The 21,330-nt window shown below is 36.1% G+C and overlaps 1 protein-coding gene across 2 annotated transcripts in view; it reads right to left on the minus strand.

Annotated features, from left to right (window-relative positions):
* The window catches only part of LOC121415154 (major facilitator superfamily domain-containing protein 12-like), a 60,466-nt gene that overhangs the window by 25,225 nt on the left and 13,911 nt on the right, over window positions 1-21,330 (minus strand). For both annotated transcript variants that reach the window (XM_041608288.1, XM_041608289.1), the window contains exons 2-6: window positions 20,716-20,976; window positions 13,358-13,494; window positions 12,158-12,365; window positions 10,947-11,076; window positions 3,173-3,373 (exon numbers count right to left, since the gene is read on the minus strand). In XM_041608288.1, coding sequence (XP_041464222.1) covers window positions 3,173-3,373; window positions 10,947-11,076; window positions 12,158-12,365; window positions 13,358-13,494; window positions 20,716-20,876 — 837 coding nt within the window. In that variant the 5' untranslated portion in view covers window positions 20,877-20,976. The remainder of the gene's footprint in view (window positions 1-3,172; window positions 3,374-10,946; window positions 11,077-12,157; window positions 12,366-13,357; window positions 13,495-20,715; window positions 20,977-21,330) is intronic.

Here is a 21,330-nt window from a genome sequence, read left to right on the forward strand (position 1 = left end):
TATAGATAGACTTAATAAACACGGAGGTGGAGTAGCTTTATATATTAGAGACGATATTGATTATAATTTATGTTCTGATATATCTTTTAGCCGTGATCATTGTGACACTCTCTTTATTGAAATTCAACAACCCCAAAAGAAAGCAATTATTATTGGATGTGTTTACAGAGTACCTAATACTGATATTGCCATGTTTGAAGAAACACTCTCAAGTATTTTTGTCAATATTAATCTACATAATAAAGAAATATATCTGTTAGGTGATTTTAACATCAATTTACTCAATTCTGATATCAATTACAAAACTAGTCATTTTTTAGATACTCTGTTTTCAAATGGTTTATTTCCATCTATTACTAAACCAACACGAGTAACTAGACATTCTGCAACTTTAATTGATAACATTTTTACCAATTGTATTCATATGCATAAAAACTGTGGTATAATATATTCCGATATCTCAGATCATTTCCCGATATTTTGTTTGAAAGATGAATTATCAATTTCTATTAATCCACCTTTTTGTACTAAATCACGCGTTTTTACAAATGAGAAAATTAACTTGTTTAAAGGTAAACTACACTTGATTGACTGGTCAGTCATTTACTGTCAAACAGATGTTAATATATCTTACGATCTTTTCATTCATAAACTTAGTAATTTATATTTTGAATGTTTTCCACTTGTAAAGAGGAAAGTCCGTAAAAAATACGACAAACCTTGGATCACTAACGGTATTAGCAAATCTATTAAGAAAAAACACAAACTTTACTGTCGTTATCTAAAGAAGGCTGATATCTCATATCGTGATAAATATGTTAGGTACAAGAATATTTTAACTGGTATCATTCGTCAACGTAAAAAATTATATTATGAAAACTTATTTAAAAACGTGAAAGGTAACATGAAAAAAACTTGGTCCGTAATAAACAAGCTCCTGGGTAAGAGAAAAAAGTCGATACCTTCTCATATGTACCACAATCAAACCAAAATATTGGGTAAAGCTTCTATTGCTGAAGCATTCAATAATTATTTTGTTGATATTGGTAAGACTACACAAGAAAAGATACCCATTTCCTCTTCTCATTTTCATGACTATTTATTCAATCGTGTACCGGTTTCACTATTGTTTAACCCAACTTCACATACCGAAATACTTAATGTTCTCTCTTGCATGAAATCATCTGCCTCACCAGGTTCAGACTGCATTGCAGCACATGTTATCAAGGCATGTATCCATTCTATTATTAACCCACTTTGCTTTATATTCAATGAATCAATGTCGCAAGGCACCGTTCCTGATAAACTTAAGACAGCTGTGATAGTACCTATTTATAAAAAGGGTGATAAGCATGACATCATTAATTATAGACCTATTGCCCTTTTATCTTTCTTTTCAAAAATGCTAGAAAAAATTATTTATACGCGGCTTTTTAAATTTCTCTCGTCCAATGACATATTAATATCACAACAATTTGGATTTAGAAAAGATTTTTCTACAGAACTTGGTGTATTAAATTTAATAAACATTATATCACAAGCAATCGATGATAGCAACTATTGTCTTAGTGTATTTATGGACCTCTCAAAGGCATTCGACACCATCGATCACCACATTTTGATAAGTAAATTAGAAAACTATGGTGTTAGAGGGGTTCCACTACAGTGGTTCACCAGTTATTTGATACGTAGAAGGCAACAAGTGGTGGTCGATGGCGTCAAATCTAATCTAAGTTATATATCTTGTGGAATTCCTCAGGGGTCTGTGTTAGGCCCCCTCCTCTTTCTTTTATATATTAATGATATAATTAATTGCTCCTCAGTTTTACGATTTTCATTATTTGCTGATGATACCACTGTTACACTTACTCACAAAAAAATTAATGATCTTATATCATCAGCAAATGATGAATTGGATAAACTACATAAATGGTTCGTTTGTAATAAACTACTCTTGAATTCTGAGAAGACCAAGTATATAATTTTTCGAGGAAGAGGCAGGACGGTTCCTCTGAATATTCCTAATCTTATTATTGGTGGTAATATAATCTCTAAAGTTGACAGTATCCAATTTTTAGGTGTCTTTTTAAATGAATATCTTTCTTGGAAACCCCATCTCAACTCAGTTTGTACTAAAATATCAAGATCTATAGGGGTTCTCTGCAGACTTAGACTTTTTATGCCTCAGACTATTTTGACTTCTTTATATAACAGTATTATTCTTCCACACTTAAACTACTGCAATATTGTCTGGGGTCACACATTCAAAACCCACTTAGATAAGTTATGCATTCTACAAAAGAAAGCAATCCGAATTATATCTAATGCTGCATTTAATAGTCATTCCAAACCGCTATTTACCCAATTAAACATTTTACCATTGAATGGATTAATATCATTGAATTCTCTTGTTTTCATGTATAAGTTCCACACTAAAATTTTACCTCCTACCTTGAGAGAAATTTTTGTTCCAAATTCATCAATTCATGCTTACAATACTCGTCAATGTAATCTCATTCGTCTCCCTCAAGTTCGAACTTCTGTTGTTTCTAATTCATTTAAAATGACTTTCCCTAAATTATGGAACAAACTTCCCAATGACATTAAAAACAGCTCCACTATTACCAGATTTAAAAAGTTGTGCAGGGCAATGTTAACCTCTTAACCTTCTGAAATAATTACCAATGTATTTTTTTTTTTTTTGCTGCATGAGTGTGTTATTACGATTGTTTTTTTTTTTTTTTTTTTTTTTTTTATTTATTTTTTTTTTTATTGATATATGTTATCCGGTGGCCCCTTCTATAAGCTTTGCTTCTCCGGGGTCACCTTACCATCATTGTAATTTCTGATTCATGGTTGTTGATTTGTTTGTATTGTTTTTGTATTTGATGGTTTAACAATAAATTGAAAATTGAAAAATTGAATTGAAACTGTTCCACAAATACCTTTTTGTGTTGATTATCATCATCAAAGATTTCAAGATTTCACAAAGATGAGTTGATTTCAATGAACCAGATCTAGATCTATGATAATATAGTGGCAATCAACCTTGACTTTAAAGGCCTTCCCATAAAATAGGAGTGCCTTGAGCACCTACGCGTACATATAACAAGGTGGATACGTACGCTATACAAATCCTATATTATTATTATCATTATTTTATGCATCTCACCTGATAAAACTGAGATTCTTTGAGCCAATCGCTCCATTTCATTGTGAGTTTTGGTTGATCGGGGGCCTGAACGCTCCCATAGGAGTGAGCGCCCTCATCGTCCTCCGTAGGACATCTCCTACCTCCCTTGGGCTCTTTGGTCCCAAGATGGAAGAAGAAGGAGAAGACTGTTCCCACACATACTACAATGACGACCAGGTACTGTTGATTTCAAGAAGAAGAAGAAAAGACAGTCAGTCCTGATAGTCCAGGATAGGCCCCATAGAAAATTGACCATACCTTGTTTTTTTATATATACACAGGGCTCGACACTAGCGGCGATCCGACGGTCCCGGACCGGTAAAAATCGCTGTCGGGCCGGTAGATTTTCAGAAATAGGAAGATTTACTGGTCATGTCGGAAAAATATCATTGTCGGGCCAGTAATTTTTCCAAAAATAGCAAGATTTTAAGGGTCCGACATGACCAGTAATAGAAACCATTGTTGGGCCAATAACTTTTCCAGAATGGTCAAATTCACTGCAAACCATTCCCCCGATAAATTCTGTCATTCACACACAGAATACACACAGAATGAATCGCACGTAATTGCTACTAGAGCAGATACAGTACAGTGTACAAATGTAGCTAGCCAGCTACACAACTCACGTGGTAAATTCTTTACTGGCAGCGCGAACGAAGCTTGGCTAAACTCTGGCAGAAAACTCTCACAGAACTGTCAAAATTCGTGGTTCATACTCATGAAAGGCTCTTATAATGTCCATATTTCCTAAAAATTGGAGTAACTCTGTCATTTGTAAGCAGTAAAAGGATAAATTTTCACTTCTGTTTGGTTCATACAGATCGGGTTTCGGGTGATATCGTCTGAATACAAGTTAGCCCCACATATGCATTTATGTGTGTTTTGATACACTTGGTTTCTGACTTTCTTTCGTAGCTATTTTAAGTGAGCCAAAAAGAAATTGATTATTTATGATGATAGTTTTAGCTTTCTTCCTCTGTTTTCTTCCTTTCTTTCTTTCCTTCTTTCTTTTCAATCTTTCTTTGTTTCTTCCCTAATTTTTTGGTTACTGTCTTTCTTTTTTATTTTCCTTTTTTTTTTTAATTTGTTCTTTCATTCTTTCTATCCTTTTAAAAAATATTTTTCTCTATTTTTTCCTTCCTTCCTTCCTTTCCTTCCTTCCTTCCTTTCTTTCTTTCCTTCCTTCCTTCCTTCTTTCCTTCTTCCTTTCTTTCTTTTTGATATTTTTCTTTCTGTAATTCGTGAGTCCATCCATCCTATATTCATCTATCCTTCTTTTTACCCTTTTCTTTCCTTCATTCTTCATTACTTTCTTTTTTTCTTTCTTCCTTCCACCAATCATTTATTTACCTTTTTTATTTCTTCTTTTCTTTGTCTCTCAGTCTTTCTTTTTTTCTTCCTTTCTTCTATTCTTTTACCTTTTCTTTTTTTATATTGCTTGCATCTTTCCTTCTTTCCCTTCCTTCCTTGATTTATTTCTTTCCTTCTATCTATCATTTTACCTTTCCTTTATTTCTTCCTTAATTCCTTCTTTCAATCCTTCCTTCCTCTTTCTTTCTTTTGTCCTTCTTTCCATCTCTCCTTTAACCCTTTCTTTTTTTATTGCTTCTTCTTTCTTTTCTTTGCTACTTTCTGGATTTGTTCTTTCTGTATTGCTTGTTTCATTTCTTTCCTTCATTTCTTTTTTCCTTTCTTTCTTTCTTATTTTTGTTCCTTATTCCTTCCTTCCTTTCCTTCTTTAGTTCTTTCTTTTTTCATTCCTTCACATCTATCCTTTCTTTACCTTTTCTTTTTTTACTTCCTTCCTTTTTTATTCTTTCTTTTCCTCCCTTCCTTCATTCCTTTCTCTTATTCTTTCTTTCTTTTCTCTTCCTTCCTTCCTTCCTTCCTTATCCTTCCTTTCTTTCTTTCTTTCTTTCTTTCCTTCTTCGTTTCTGTCTTGCTTTCTTTTTGTCCTTCATTCCTTCATTTCATTGCGGGGGGGGGGGGTAGACAAATGAACTTGCGCCTTTTTTTAAGTTTTCTTTATTTTGGGGGACCAGTAGATTTTAGGTTCGGACCAGTAAAAATTTGAAAAACTGGGTATCTACTGGTCCGACATGAATAGGTTGGACCAGTAGAAAAAATGGGTTAGTGTGGAGCCCTGTTATACAATATTTTTTCATGGTTTCTTGTCAATTCGAGGGTGCTGATTACAAATCTGGATAATGCCACTCGTGTAACCTTGAGCATTTTCCGCAAATTGGCAAAATCCAATATGGCCGCCAAAATATGCAAATTACCCATGAAACTTATAAAATTGTCCGCACATTGGTTGTGAAATGCATGAAATTATGTGGCAAGAGTGAAATACAATCTTAAAAAAATAATTTTTGACAAAATATTTATTTTCCTGACATTCAAAATGGCCGCCATAGGCCATTGTATAAACTATCATGTACAATATGAATAGGGAGAACTAATTTTCACAAAAATGAGCACTAAACTGCAAAAATCGCATTGTATGAACGAAGTAATACATGCAAATTATTATTACTAATGAGATATATTATTTATTATGTCAAATATGGGAACATTTCTGTATTTCGATATCTAAAATAGCCGTCACTGGCCCAAAGACTATTATGTACAATGGCAATGGCCGGGGCCCAAAAAATGACAAGATTGAGCATTAAAATGCATATTATTAAGATAAACGAGTGGAATACTGACTAAAAACAGAATTGTTAATATGCAATTTATGTGATAAATGCTGTATTTTGAAATTCAAAATGGCCACCATAGCCCCTATATTCATCATGTACAATGCGAATGGATAAACTAATTTTCACACGAGTAAGAAACATAAAATGCATGTAGTTGTGATCTATGAGTAAAATATTGTCTGACAACATTTTTATAGCAAGACATATCATTTCTTTTGTCATGCATGAGATAAAGACTGTATTATGAAATTCAAAATAGCCCCTCTAGGCCCTAACAGTATTATCTACAATGTGAATTGGGACATATAATTTTGTAAGAATTTGGATTTGCTTGACTATGGCATCCATATAATCCGTTATTTGAAAACATTTTTTTTTAATTATCACATTTCTTCTTCCATATAGGTGATAAATACTGTATTTTGACATTCAAAATAACCTCTACAAGCCCTAACCAAATTATGTAACATGCGAACAGGGAAACTACTTTTTACAAGAGTGAGAATCATAAAATGCATAACTGTGATGTACGAGTAAAGATATTGTCTTAAAAATTATTTCTAACTAAATACATCACATATGGGTCGTGGATATGGTGGAGGTAATAAATGCTGTACTGTGAAATTCAAAATGGCTGCCATAGGTCCTAAAAGTATTATGTACATCGTAATATGGCACATATAATTTTGACAGAATTTGGCTTTGCTTGACTCTAAATATTGCATATAATTGTAAATTGTGATGTAAAGGTGAATTATTGTCTAAAACCATGGTTTCTAACGAGATATATCAAAATGTTGTTTAATTAAGGTGATACATGTAAATGCTGCATTCTTAAATTGAAAATGGCCACCATAGCCACTTATCGTATAATATAAAATTTGGGTGGAGACAAATAATGTTTACAAAAAGGTCATATGACAGCCATTTTGAATGTTGAAATACAGTATTTATCACCTAAATTACATAAGATATGATATATTTTGTTATAAATCATGTTTTCAGAAAACATTCCACTCATACATCACCAATTGACCAAGCAAAGCCAAATTCTGTTGAAATAATTTGTTCCCATTCACATTGTGCATAATACTGTAAGGGCCTATAGCAGCCATTTTGACTTTCCAATTCCAATAACAGTATTTATCACCTATCTGGCAGAATAAATGATACATCGTAATAGAAATTATGCTTTCAGACAATATTTACTCATAGATCACTATTAAGTGGTGCTCATTTTTGGTGCTCATTTCTGTGAATATTGGTTTCCCTCTTTGCATTGTACATAATACGGTTAATGTCGATGGCGGCCATTTTGAAAGTCGAAATACAGTATTTAACACAAACTTAAAACCTGAATGATATATTTCGTTAGAAAATACGTTTTTACACAGTATCCAATTAATTTATCACATATATAATGCATTTTAGCGCTCACTCTTGTGATTTCTTTTCCTTCATTTCTCATTGTGCATAATACTTTTAGGGCCTTTGGCAGCCATTTTGAATATCAAAATACAACATTCACCACAAACGTGGCATATTGATAATATATTTCGTTAATAATTATGTTTATAGTCAGTATTCCACCTGATTAATCTTCATAATAAGCATTTTAGTGATCACTCTTGTGAATTTTTTGGCCCCCATTGCCATTGTACGCAATACTGTTTGGGCCAGTGGCGGCTATTTTGGATATCAAAATACAGCAATTTTCCCATATGACATTACAAATGATATATCCCATTAGTAATGATGATTTGCATATATTAATTCGTTCATACATCGCGACTTTTTGCAGTTTAGTGCTCATTTTTGTGAAAATTACTTTTCCCTATTCATATTGTACATAGTAAGGTATACAATGACCTATGGCGGCCATTTTGAATATCAGGAAAATAAATATTTTGTTAAAAATTATTTTTTCAGAGAGTATTTCACTCCTGCCACACAATTTCATGCATTTCACAGCCAATGAGCGGACAATTTTATGATTTTCATGGGTAATTTGCATATTTTGGCGGCCATATTGGATTTTGCCAATTTGCGGAAAATGCTCAAGGTTACACGAGTGGCATCATTCAGATTCGTAATCAGCACCCTCGAATTGACAAGAAACCATCAAAAAATATTGTATATATAAAAAAACAAGGTTATGCCTCTTCTATCCTGGACTATGATACAAATTTCTCAGGGAAGAACATACAAAAATATGCCCTAAATTATCCGCTTTGCGGATTTTTGGCGGAAATCGCGGAAAATGGGGGTTAGAAAGCGGAAAACACAGTTTTGAACAAAAGAGGTAAAAAAAACAAACAAACCCCCATAAACAGTGAATTTGGTGAGAAATCTTAGTTTTAAAGTATAAATAAATTGGTTCCAAAAGCATCCTAATTGATGAATGATTCGGAAATGTGAACCATATTCGAGTTTGGAGTAATATAATATTAATATAATAATAATATTCCGCATTTATATAGCGCTTAATACATCGGAACGACGTCACAAGTGCTTTACAATATGTTGGATTTACCAAAACCATAAGACACACATACATGTACATGTAGTCGCTTGGATAGGATGTTAAATGGAGGCCCCATGTAGAAGAGAGTTAAAGGCATATGCTAACGTTGTAGACATGTAGTTTAAAAAATATCAAAGGAGAGATGAAATATGTACATGAATGCCTTTCTGTCAACCTAAAAACTCTAAGACAACAAAAAAAATCGAAAGAAATCATTTTGATATACGTTATAATTGATGGTTTTGTGTAATTTCTATCGTGCCGATACTAATAGAACACATAAGTGTATGGATGAAATTAAGATGGTATTTCCGGTCACTTCATATTTCACTTTTTTGAAGCACTTAATAATGATTTTCGGACTTGATTTTTTTCTGGGCTTCATTTTTGTAACATATCACAGGTGACAAGTGGGACCTTGCAGCTCAGATTTTTTAAAAGTCAAATCAATGTTATGTTAGCAAATACCTTTAACACTTGCATGTTATGAACCCACAGCACTGTATAAGAGTAGGGGGGGGGGGAACCCTAGTGTAGTGGTCTACCTGCACTCCCCCAAATATATCGCAAAGAGAGACCTGTGGGTCATAGTGATTCAGTTCGCTTTTCGCCTCCCAGGCACAGGTGATGCCAAACAAATAATAATAATTAATGACAAATAGGCCTACAGTAATACAGGATATCATATTTCATGATATACATTTCAGTCAAAAGGTACTGAGCAAATCGTGAAATGCACATGAAGTATCTGAAAAGATATATGTTGCAGTGGATATTTTTACTGTAATATTATTCCTAACTTTTGCTAACAGATTGACAGCTTTAATACAATCATTGATTTGATTTCTCCATTACAACAATTTAATGTGGGAACCTATAAGATAATGTGAAATTTCAACCTTGGGAATTCCAATGAAAACATGATTTTTTTCCCCAATGTAAAACCTAAATTGAATGAGACAAAAATTGGCAATTGTGAAATGTAAAATATAGGCTGAAATTATACACCTGTATGATAAAACAATTTCAACAATAACAAACATATTCAAAATTTTCAAATTGATCATCATCATCAATCATACAACATTCAACTATTAAGCTCTGTTATTACATGTACAGTAAGTAAATCTACTGTATTAGGCAAGTCTATAGAAAATACAGATGCCCAATGTACTGTACATCGTGATAACACAGGTTACAGCCTTTTGTATAAAGATTTTTCCTTTGTTGTTTATGTAAACATATAAAACAAAAACCCACATGTGACCCTAACCAAGCAAAGAGTAAAGTCTGAAGTTCCAGTCATAAAATTGGTAGGAGACAATTTTTTTCCAAATTACCTGTAAAAACTAGATCATCTTGTGCTTTACATTTTAGCGTATAAGACCTTTTAATGAATATCAATTGTATGTGATTTTGATGTTCTTTTATGTGGATTTATCTTCCTTAACTAGATTACAGTTTAAAAATAGCTTATTAGATATCTTTTAATCAAACAAATACATTACCTTGAACTACAGGCCTATATTAACAATGAAAATTGAAAGAACTTGTATGGCGAAATACTTTTATGGACTCTCATAACATTTAATCGCATGCATGTGATCTGCTAATAGCTACTTAAAAGAAAATAAAGTATAGGACATTGTTGCGATATAATTGGTGTGAACAAATTTATGCTCCTTAAGTATTTATAGATTTGGTGCAGTTTTTACTTCACATTTTATTGTACAAGTAATGACACATGATACAAACCATAATGGTTATTGCTCTGATGTGCCATAAATATTAGTTATAGATTTCAAGTAAAAATAAAATTCCATAGGGGGGGCAAGGTGGGGTGAGCTCCTCTACGGCTGCATCTTGGAACCATGGGGCAGCCCAATCAATTCAGTGGATTCACTATACTGTGTATAGAATTACTATATTATTATTATTATTTTTAGTATTAATTACCATCTATTGAAGCACCTGGTAGGATGTGAAAGATATTGTATGTTTGAATTTGCCAGCGCCATAATGAGGCTGCGATGAATGCAAGGAATGCTCCCCAAGGAGTGGAAATTGTGCACTTTTTGTGCGGGATTGAAATTAATCCAATTACCGGGGTAATGGCTGTAACGCGCTTTGAGCCATTCTGGGAAAAGCGCTATATAAAAATTGGCTATTTTTATCTACTGGTTGGCAGCGGACAGGCCAATTTCTAACTTTTGGGTCGACATCACACTCAGGCTAGTCGCAGCAAGTGCATACTGTGATGGTGTAAAGATGCTTCAAAAGTGAAAATCATGTGATACATGTAAGCGGCGGAAGAATTCACCAAAAACAGTCTAAATTTTCCAAAGAAATGTGCAGCAAATTTCTCTCCCACCTCCTAGACCCTGGTAAACAGAAAAATTTTATGCAAACCGATCGAGCAGCGTCTTAAAGAGTCTTAATATGAAGAAACCCCCCCCAGCTGTTGATAATGAATTAAATACGATTAGATTGACGATCTAGGAAAATATCAAATCAAATATCTTACCCTGAACTGGGGAATATCATCTGGATCGAGAGAAGATTGTGTGTTGCTAACATCATCTTTGTCATTTAACTGCAGAAGCAGGTATGTGACGAGGTATACGAATATACTAGACATCACTGTAAAAGCGTATCTGTAAAAAAAAATGATATGATGTAATGGCGTCGTAAGAAGATGAACTTCTGATACTTGTTCCTTTGATCTGATTCTACTTTGCTTTATAATCTAAAACATGTTACCCACTCTACTGTAAGCGCTTTACGCCTCTTTACATTCAGAGATGCAAGAATTTCACTCGGTCTTGTTGATTTTACTGCACTATAAAACATATTGGTATCATCTGCTGAACTTTTCGCAAAACAAAAGCAAAAGGAAAACGTACATTACCGGTATTGGAAATGGTCTCCTATTAAGAATATATTTTTATTTGTCTCTATATTATTCATTCAAAACTACAATTGGTTGTCTTCACATTTTGTCTTTCAGGACCCAATTTCATAAAAAGTTGCTGATAGCATCTCTTGCTGGAATGTCAACCTTCATTGGTAAAGCCAATCAGGAGGCAGGATTTCTTCTGTTGTCATGGAAATTGACATTCCAGCAAGAGTTGCTACCATAGTAACTTTTTATGAAATGATGCCCTGGTCTGTTCGGTTTTATTTGTGATCATTACATCTAGTATCATTTGATTATTATAATGATAATAACAATAATAATAAATAATAATAATAATAATACTACTACTAACTAATAATAACGATAATAATAATAATAATTATAATAATAATAATAATAATAATAATAATAACAGTATATTTACCAAGGGTAGCCACTTCAGTTCTGAAAACTGTTCTCCCAGCGGGACCTGCTATTATTACTACCCGGCTAAGCTAGGCTACCTATTCAGGTGCACACAGCTTTTTGATGAATTACTTCTTGCCAGTACCCATTAACCTCACCTGGGTCGAGTGCAGCACACTTTGGATGAATTCCTTGCTGAAGGATATTATTATTGGCTGGGATTTGAACCCACGACCCTATGTTTCAAAGTCCGGAGACTAATCACTGGGCCGCGACGCTCTATTATTATTTTAATATCAAACAACCATCGAATAATGTACAGTTATTGTACATTCTCTGTGAAAAAATCTATGAAATTGATAAAATTGTCATAAGATATGACATAATAGAGATTAATTTCTGTAATTAGTTACCTGATAGCATTGAGCTCCACCCTCTCGCCGTCCTCTGCAGTGATCTCAGGGATTAGGGAGAGGTGAGAGATTTGGGTCGCAGCCCAACCAAACTGGAAGATGACAACGAATGGGGCGTAGTAGATGAACCTTGCCCAGTCCTCCGCATCCTCTCCGCCAAAGACAGGCTGGTATATAAAGGTGAAGCTACCGATCACGCAAAGAGTGCCTGTTGTTTAAAAATATATCCACTGATAAAATGAATGTGTTTGGAATTTGACACAAATACAGTACATTGTATTGCATAGCTTGCACATGTACGTTGTCTTTAATTTTCTTCAGCAGGCATTAGCTACATTGTTCTGATCTATACCCAGGTGGGGTAAATAGGAACCAGGGGGATGTTTCACAAAGATTTAAGTATGACTTAGGGTCGCACTTAAATTTCTAGTTGCGCAGTGCGCACAGTATAAAAGGCATAACAGCATTGGTCAGATCATTCCAAGAGGACGCGCACTACTGTGTATTGATCAATAAGATTGCGCGTTGCATATCATGTACGCGTCGACATTTAAGTGCAACCTAAGTCATACTTAAATCTTTGTGAAACACCCCCCAGGTGGGTGTTTCATAAATTTGTTCGTAAGTTAAGAGCGACTGGTGATCATTTCTTGTGGTAAATGGGATATTCTTTGGCGATGGTTTAGCGCGTATGAAAGGTTCACTGGTCGTTCTTAAAGTCGCTCTTATCTTACGAACAGCTGTATGAAACGGCCCCCAGGTTTGATTTATTCCTTGAATGCTTTAGCGCCAATGGCAGTTCAGCTGTACAACTATGGTATATACCATTCAGTGGAGTAGAGTAACTGCTCTGCAAAGATTAACCTATTACTAACAGCATTTTTTTGTGTATTTGCTGTACTAGGTCAACAAAACCCAATATTTTCAATATCATTTATAATTACATAACATATCAAAACATATTGACAAACAATAGGTATTAAGAAAAAAAGAGGTTTCTGGTGTTCTAATAACTTTGATTGTTTTAAGTGACTGAGAAGCTATTAGTTTATAGTTTGCAAGTGCACATAGTATCGTATTAGAGTGTATAAAATGTACAGTAAGTTTTCTAGTCATGTGTCAAAATGATCTTCTTCTCCTCCTCCTCTTTCTTCTCTTCCCTTTTCTCCTTCCCATCCTTTTTTTTTCTAATGTACTCACCTATCAAATGCCATGATTTCCTCCGTCCGTAGTTACAAATACCGGTCTTTGTATGATCAGACTCATAGCCAATCAGAGGTGTGCAAATACCATCGCTTATCTGACCTAGCAGCAGCAGAGCACCAGCCATTGAGTTCCTGTTCTCACAAAACAGAAAATACCATAATTTTATTTTAATGGTACTAGGAAGCCAAATACACAAACATCATTCTGTTCATGAAATCATGTTGCACCTACAAAAATGAAACTAAAATGCCAACTGTTTTGATATTTAATAGAAACTACATTACATAAAAGGCTCTCCAGGTTGGGAGTGGAGCTGTGGAGGGGTTCTCTGAAAATCTCATCACATACATGTGTGTATGTATATATGTGGGTGCATTTTAAAATTTATTAGGCATTTCAATGGCAAAAAGAAGCTGCTGTAAACTGCTTATCTAAAAAAGAGCCAATGGAGTAAATAAGAGTCAAAAGGGGCCTAAGCTTTCGATCCTAGCAGAATCTTCTTTGGAGGCAAAATGACAAACATATAAGGTGGAACAACCATAATATAGACCACATACATTCAACAGCAACACTGGAACAAGGAGACAAAAGGGGCATTAGTGAGAAGAGATGACCAATCAGGTTAATGAAGGGGATGAAAGAAAAGGAGTAGGCAGACACAAAGGGAAGTTGGTGTGAGTAAGGCCAAAGAAAGACCTCAAGCCAAGAGGGATTAAGATAATGAGGCAGGCAACATCAAACAGGATCTGGAACAAAACAGTGATAGAGGGTATGAGGAAGATATGAATAACAAGAGAATTAGTGAGAGGTGGGTCAAACAGGTAACAAAGAAAGGCATAATGAACTGGTGCAAAAAAGTGGGGGAAAGGGAAAGAGAAGGGAACAACTGATAATGTACAAAAGACCTTAGTATGTATGATAGAACATTAAACAAACTAAGAGAAGAAAGTAAGTGTAAAAATAAATCTGTAAGTATAAAAGTATATAAATGTATCCAAAATAAAAAAAATATATATATACAAATGGTGTAACTGATATTGTAATCCGCTGGGTGTGAGGGGGAAAAAAAACAGAAGACTATATAGTAAAAAACCCCCCCTGTATATATGGAAGGGAAGCAAATTGCCTAAAAGGGTAAAAGCAAATAAAGAAGCTGATGCTGTATGAGAGAGGGGAGGGGGGGCGTATTGACAAAAAAAAGGGAAAGAAAAAAAATAAATATAAAATAAATGTTATATCGCCTGAATAAGGGAAGAAAAATAGGAGCTGAGCTTGTATGAGATATGGGAGAGGCAGAAACTAAAATGTAAAATGTAAGTAGAGGCAGAAACTAAAATGTAACTAATCTAAAAGAGCTGAGGGGAAAAAAACATATGTGTATACAAATGGAAAGTGGATAAGAAGGATTAATCAGTCGTTCCCCTCTTGGATGTTCAGGCCATGAGGTTGTATGGTGCGAAGTCATCTCATCCAGAACTTCTCTCTGCTAGTACGGACTGAGTCAGGACGGGTACCTAAAGATTCGATGCCCTGTAGCATCATGTCAGTGATGGAGTTTTTGGGAAGGTTAAAATGGCGGCCAACTGGAGTGTCCAGCTTTGCTGTGTTGATGGTGGATCTGTGCCCGTAGAATAATTTCTTGAGTGTGGTCTTGGTTTCCCCTACGTATTGTACCCTACAAACTCTGCAAGTGATGAGATATACAATATTAGTGGTTGGTTGGTTCGGTGAGAAAGGCTGGTAGAGTTGCTGGTGAGAGTGTCGCACTTGTCACATATAATACACCTGTTGCTGGTGCATTTGAAGGTGCCATGCTGTATGGGAGAAGAATGGTTCGTAAGGGAGGGCAATTCAGCACGAACAATGAGGTCCTTGAGATTCGGTGGGCGTCGGGAGAATGGGAGTATCAGGAACGGCCTGTTGGAGACGATCAGAAGTGTGTAAAATGTGGTGGTTATCAAACAGGATTTTGCGGAGAGGGGGTAGATTGGGATGGAAGGTGGTCACAAGTGGTATTCTGTCGGTAGGCTTCTTGTCACTTTTAGGTTTGAGAACTTCAGATCTAGGGAGAGAACGAACTTTGTTGATTGCCAGTTGGACTGCCCTGGCCCCGTGGCCCCTGGCACAGAGGTATTTCTGCAAATTTCTGGTATGGAAGGAAAAATCAGAGTCCTCGGAGCAGATAAGGCGAAGTCTGAGGGCTTGACTGTAAGCGATGCCGGTTTTGCAGTGACAGGGGTGGCAGCTGGATGAGTGGAGGTACTGGTGGGTATCTGTGGGTTTAGTGTACAGGGTAGTGGTGATACCGTTAGGCTTTTTCTGGACTGTGACATCAAGGAAGTGGGTTTCCTGTGAGGAGAAATCAGAAGTAAATTTGATGGTCCTGTGGAAGGAATTGATGTGGTCAATGAATGTGTGGAGGCTATCTTCCTCCCTGGTCCAGATGAAGAAAATGTTGTCTATGTAACGCCACCAAGTCCATGGGCGACAGGGGGCGGAATCTAACATCTGCTGTTCCAGCTTGGTCATGAAGAGACAGGCGAATGAAGGAGCCATCCAGGTGCCCATTGCTGTGCCGAATATCTGTAGATAGTGCTGGTCCATGAAAGTGAAGTTATTTTTTGTTAGTACATGAGACATCAGAGATTTGATATTGGATATGGGGGGACTGGAATGGCCACTGGCAGCCAAGACTTCACATGATGCTTGGATACCTTCATCGTGGGGGATATTGGTGTACAGTGAAGAAACGTCCAAAGTGCCGATGATCGCAGTCTCGGGTATCTGGTCCTTGATGTCATTGAGTTTCCTGAGAAAGTCTGGGGTGTTGTGGATGTAAGAGGGTGCACGTGAGACAAGGGGTTTAATGTGATAATCAACAAAAAGGGAAATGTGCTCTCTTGGGAAACTATTTCCTGAGAGGATGGGTTGACCAGGGTTGCCAGGTTTATGGATCTTGGGGAGGAGACAGAAACGGGCAGGTTTAGCATTAGTAGGGGAGAGAAATTGTGGGCCTTCTCAGATAGATGCTTGTGTCCTTTCATGTCATTCAGTGTCGGTTGGATCTGTAGGGAGAAATTACAAGTGGGGTCAGAATCAAGGAGTGCATAGTGAGATCGATTGTTGAGATGTTTCATGGCTTCATCGATGTACTGCTGGCGGTGACGACGACGGCTGATCATTTGTCTGCAGGCTTGATGATGATGTCGGAACTGTTTTTGAGTACCGTAAGTAACGGTGTATTAACCGCACCCCCAACTTTGGACTAAAAAAAAAAAAAAAAAAAAAAATCTTCTCACATTTACATGCATATTTGAGGTACGGAGAAACAAAATCTCAGCTTTTAAGATTTCAAAGTATCCAAAGAGATTACCGGTATGCAGAAATATGCTGTTCTTGATCAATTCATCTACAAATGTTAGAAAGAAAGAACGGTCCCGCCAATATTGGCAACTTACACACTCGCTCACCTCACAGTCACAGTGTACACACACAGCACTGCCATTACATTGCAAACTACGATACAGTACAAGTCATGCCAGTACATCTTATCAAATTATGATCTGTGTCTTTCCCAGCGTAGGAGGAAGAAACATTCACATTTCTTGCATCCAATCTCACAATCACTTTCAGAAATTTGATTTCTTAGCATGAATTTTGGATACGGGATTATAGGAAGGTTCAAGAAACAAAGAAATTGACATTTTTTCCAGTTGTTTTTTACGGCTTCGTGCCGTCTCTCTCGTGCGTGGTTTACATGGTATCTTATGAAAAGCAAACAGGAAAGAAAAAAACAAGCTGGCGCGAAACGGGACTTTGAATAGCGCCAGCTTAAGTCGCACTATAACCACATTACAACGCAATCTCTAAGCTCACTCAACTCTCGCTCAGCGGTGACAAAATATTACCGAGTATGCTTGGCGTCTCTTTTAAATTAGTCAGGGAACTTCACTACTTTGAATCGAGAATAAAGTCAAAATTAGTGTCATGAAGGTGAGTGCGTTTGTTATGGACAACATTTAAGTAATATTGCAATAATCGCTTCCCATTACCCGCGGCTCATACCCCTCTAAACGACATTGCCTGGGCGGCTACGCCCGGCCACTCGATGTGTTGTGAACTGGCAGACATCGTACATGTACGGGAGGGGTTACGGCGGGCTGGCTCAGACCCGTCACCGTGTATAAACCGCACCCCCGACTTTTGCTTCTACCCCGCCGAGAAAAAGGTGCGGTTAATACACCGTTACTTACGGTAATGCGAGAGCGTGGCGTTCTTCTCGAGGAAGGTGTCATGTGCTCTAGTGTCGAGGGTATCTGTGGAGCAAACTTGGGATGAGACAGCTTGAATGTAAGTTTCAAGGGAACTCTATTCTTGGGCGGAGTCCATGTGCTCTTCCGGTAGAAGGCTCGGGATCAGAAGGGAGTTCATCTAAAAAGAACTCTTTGAGACGTATCCTGCGATAGAATGTAGAGAGGTCTTGGCTGAGAGCTATCTGTTCAACTTCTGGTGGCGTTGGGCAAAACTTGAGCCCTTTAGAGAGAAGAGAGGTTTCTGCTTGGGAGAGAGGGGAGGATGAGAGATTAACAACCAAAAGGGGGATGCATCATTGTTGTTGGTATGTTGTCTAAATCTGTTTGACCGTTGTCGCTTCTTTGTGAGGCTACCTATTTTCTTGTTCCTGCGTTCAGTGAGGAGAGACCTGTGTTTAGAGAGATCAGATTCAATTTCATCATTATACTGAAGCCACTGGGTGTGGGTACAACAAGAACGTAGTTTGTCTTCCAAGCTACTGATGTCAGCTGAAAAGGAATCAAGAGAAGCAATGCACTGTTCAGAGAGGATGTTAATTAGTCGAACTGAAGCTCCATGTAAGGTCTGGTTCCATCGTTTGAGAAGTTCAGGTGTGAGAGTACCGAGACCGGGAGTGCAATGAAGTTGGAGACCTGTGGCTATAATGCGATTGAGGGAATAAAATCTGTAATTGTCCTGGTGAAAAGAGGTCTTGAGGGCCTTCAACTTGATCTTCCTGAGCTGGTGAAATAAAGATAGACGGTTAGTCATGGTAGAAATGAAACCTAGAATAAAAAAAATGTGTAAAACAAAGAAAATGGATATTCATAACAAAAAATAGAAATATAAAGAAACAGAAAAGTAAAGTAAAATTGAACTGGACCTAAAACAGAATAAGAATACACAAAGTTAATTAAATCAAGCTGAAAAGTAAAATCGACACAGAACAGATTAGGACCCTGGGATAGAAAGGAAGTATTACAAAATATGGGAGGGAAGGTGAAATAAGAACAGACAAAGAGACCAGAAAAAACAAAGTTATACGAGTTAAACTGTGATAAGAAAGTAAATAATAAAACACTAAAATACAAAATATAAAGAAAAAGAAAAGTCGAGTAAATTGGAACTGGACCTAAAACAGAATGAAAATAAGAATACACAAAGTTAATTAAATCTACCTGAAAAGAAAAATCGACACGGAACAGATTAGGACCCTGGGATAGAAAGGAGGTAATTACAAAATGGGAGAGAAGGTAAAATTAGAACAGACAAAGATACCAGAAAAAAACAAAGTTATACAATTTAAACTGTGGAAGGAAAGTATAAAAGAAAACACTAAAATACAAAATATAAAGAAAAAGAAAAGTCGAGTAAATTGGAACTGGACCTAAAACAGAATGAAAATAAGAATACACAAAGTTAATTAAATCTACCTGAAAAGTAAAATCGACACAAAACAGATAAAAAAAGACCCTGGGATAGACAGGAGGTATTACAAAATGGGAGAGAAGGTAAAATTAGAACAGACAAAGATACATGTACCAGAAAAAGCAAAGTTATACAAGTTAAACTGTGGAAGGAAAGTATATAAGAAAACAAAATATAAAGAAAGAGAAAAGACAAGTAAATTAGAACTGGACCTAAAACAGAATGAAAATAATACACAAAGTTAAATCTACCTGAAAAGTAAAATCGACACAAAACAGATCAGAAAAGACCCTGGGATAGAAAGGAGGTATTGCAAAAGGAGAGAGAAGGTAAAATAAGAACAGACAAAGATACCAGAAAAAACAACGTTATACAAGTTAAACTGTGGAAGGAAAGTATATAAGAAAACACTAAAAAACAAAATATAGAAAAAGAGAAAAGTCAAGTAAATTAGAACTGGACCTAAAACAGAATAAGAATACACAAAGTTAATTAAATCAAGCTGAAAAGTAAAATTGACACAGAACAGATCAGAAAGGACCCTGGGATGGAAAAGAGGTATTACAGAATGGGAGAGAAGGTACGATTAAAACAGACAAAGATACCCGAGAATACAAAGTTATACAAGTTTAACTGTGGAAGGAAAGTAAAAAAGAAAACACTAAAATACAAATACAGAAAAATCAAACACAAGTGGATAAAACAAGACAAATTAGATAAGGAGGATCACATGGGAGTGATACAACAGCAGAAAGGAGATCAATGGCAAAAAGAAGCTGCTGTAAACTGCTTATCTAAAAAAAGAGCCAATGGAGTAAATAAGAGAGTCAAAAGGGGCCTAAGCTTTCGATCCTAGCAGAATCTCCTTCGGAGGCAAAATGACAAACATATAAGGTGGAACAACCATAATATAGACCACAGACATTCAACAGCAACACTGGAACAAGGAGACAAAAGGGGCATTAGTGAGAAGAGATGACCAATCAGGTTAATGAAGGGGATTAATTAGGCATTTCAACACAAAACATTTTTTTCTAATTACCCTTTGAATTAGAGAATTTCATTGTGACGGACATACCTAGACATTTTCTTTTAAAATTTACAGCATACAAAAATGAAAGATCCATATATATGTGTTCTATCCATCAAAGAAGATAGGAACACAAAATCATAATATTCTATTTCAATTTGTGCTCAAGTGTACATGTATATTTACTATCTCGACGCACCATGAGCAATGAAATGTGGACCTGTGTGGTTTATAAGGAGCCACTTTTAATGTCACTATCCATTGCATCATCGTGGAGCGTTGTGGCCCAGTGGATTAGTCTCCGGACTTTGAAACAGAGGGTCGTGGGTTCGAATCCCAGCCATGGCGTAATTTCCTTCAGCAAGAAATTTATCCACATTGTGCTGCACTCGACCCAGGTGAGGTGAATGGGTACCCGGTAGGATTTTTCCTTGAACGCTTTAGCGCCTATTAATACGGCGGCTCAGCTACAGCCGGGGTAGTAATATGATACCAAGTATCAAAGCGCAGTTGAGTATATGCACATAGTAACTGCGCTATATAAATGGACATATTAGTATTATTATCAGGTACAATTTTATTTCAACGAATCATCACTCACGAGAAACCGAGAACTTTGTGGAAGTACACGAGCAGGTAGCTGAACCACATGGAAGCGCAGAGGTCATTCAGGACGTGGCCGACACCGTAAGAAAGGCGCTGAATAAACGGTAACTTCCGAGGGGTGCGCACAGCCGCAATAAGAGGGGCATCTTCCTCCATCTTGACTAAGCTCTCTTTTCTGCTTCCCACTAGATTATTATGAAGTGGGGTTTAGCAATGCTCCCAAGAGATCTCTGTACTCTCCTTCTCATATCTTATGCTGCAGAAAAATAAAGAGATAAATTGATTTCAGTTTCTCTTTCAGTCAGATAATCCCACTATCTATGTTTCTTTTTTTACTTGTCATTAATTTTTGAAGTCCAAGAAGAAAGTTAAGAAAGTGCACAAGAAATAAAATCCATTACCTTTCAGATAATTTTGTTGTACATTGTAAGAGCATAAAAGTGTAATTCAAGTATCGGTACTTTCGAAATACAATTTAACAAAAAAAGAAACCTGGCTAAATTACAGACGATCAGTTTCATTTCCTTAAGATCTATGTCCCTTTGATGGTCTATAAATCATTTTAGATGGAATCAGATAACATCTCCATAATGTCAATTCTATTAATTAC

This window comes from Lytechinus variegatus, chromosome 5, assembly GCF_018143015.1.
Source record: "Lytechinus variegatus isolate NC3 chromosome 5, Lvar_3.0, whole genome shotgun sequence".
Classification (NCBI taxonomy): Eukaryota; Metazoa; Echinodermata; class Echinoidea; order Temnopleuroida; family Toxopneustidae; genus Lytechinus; species Lytechinus variegatus.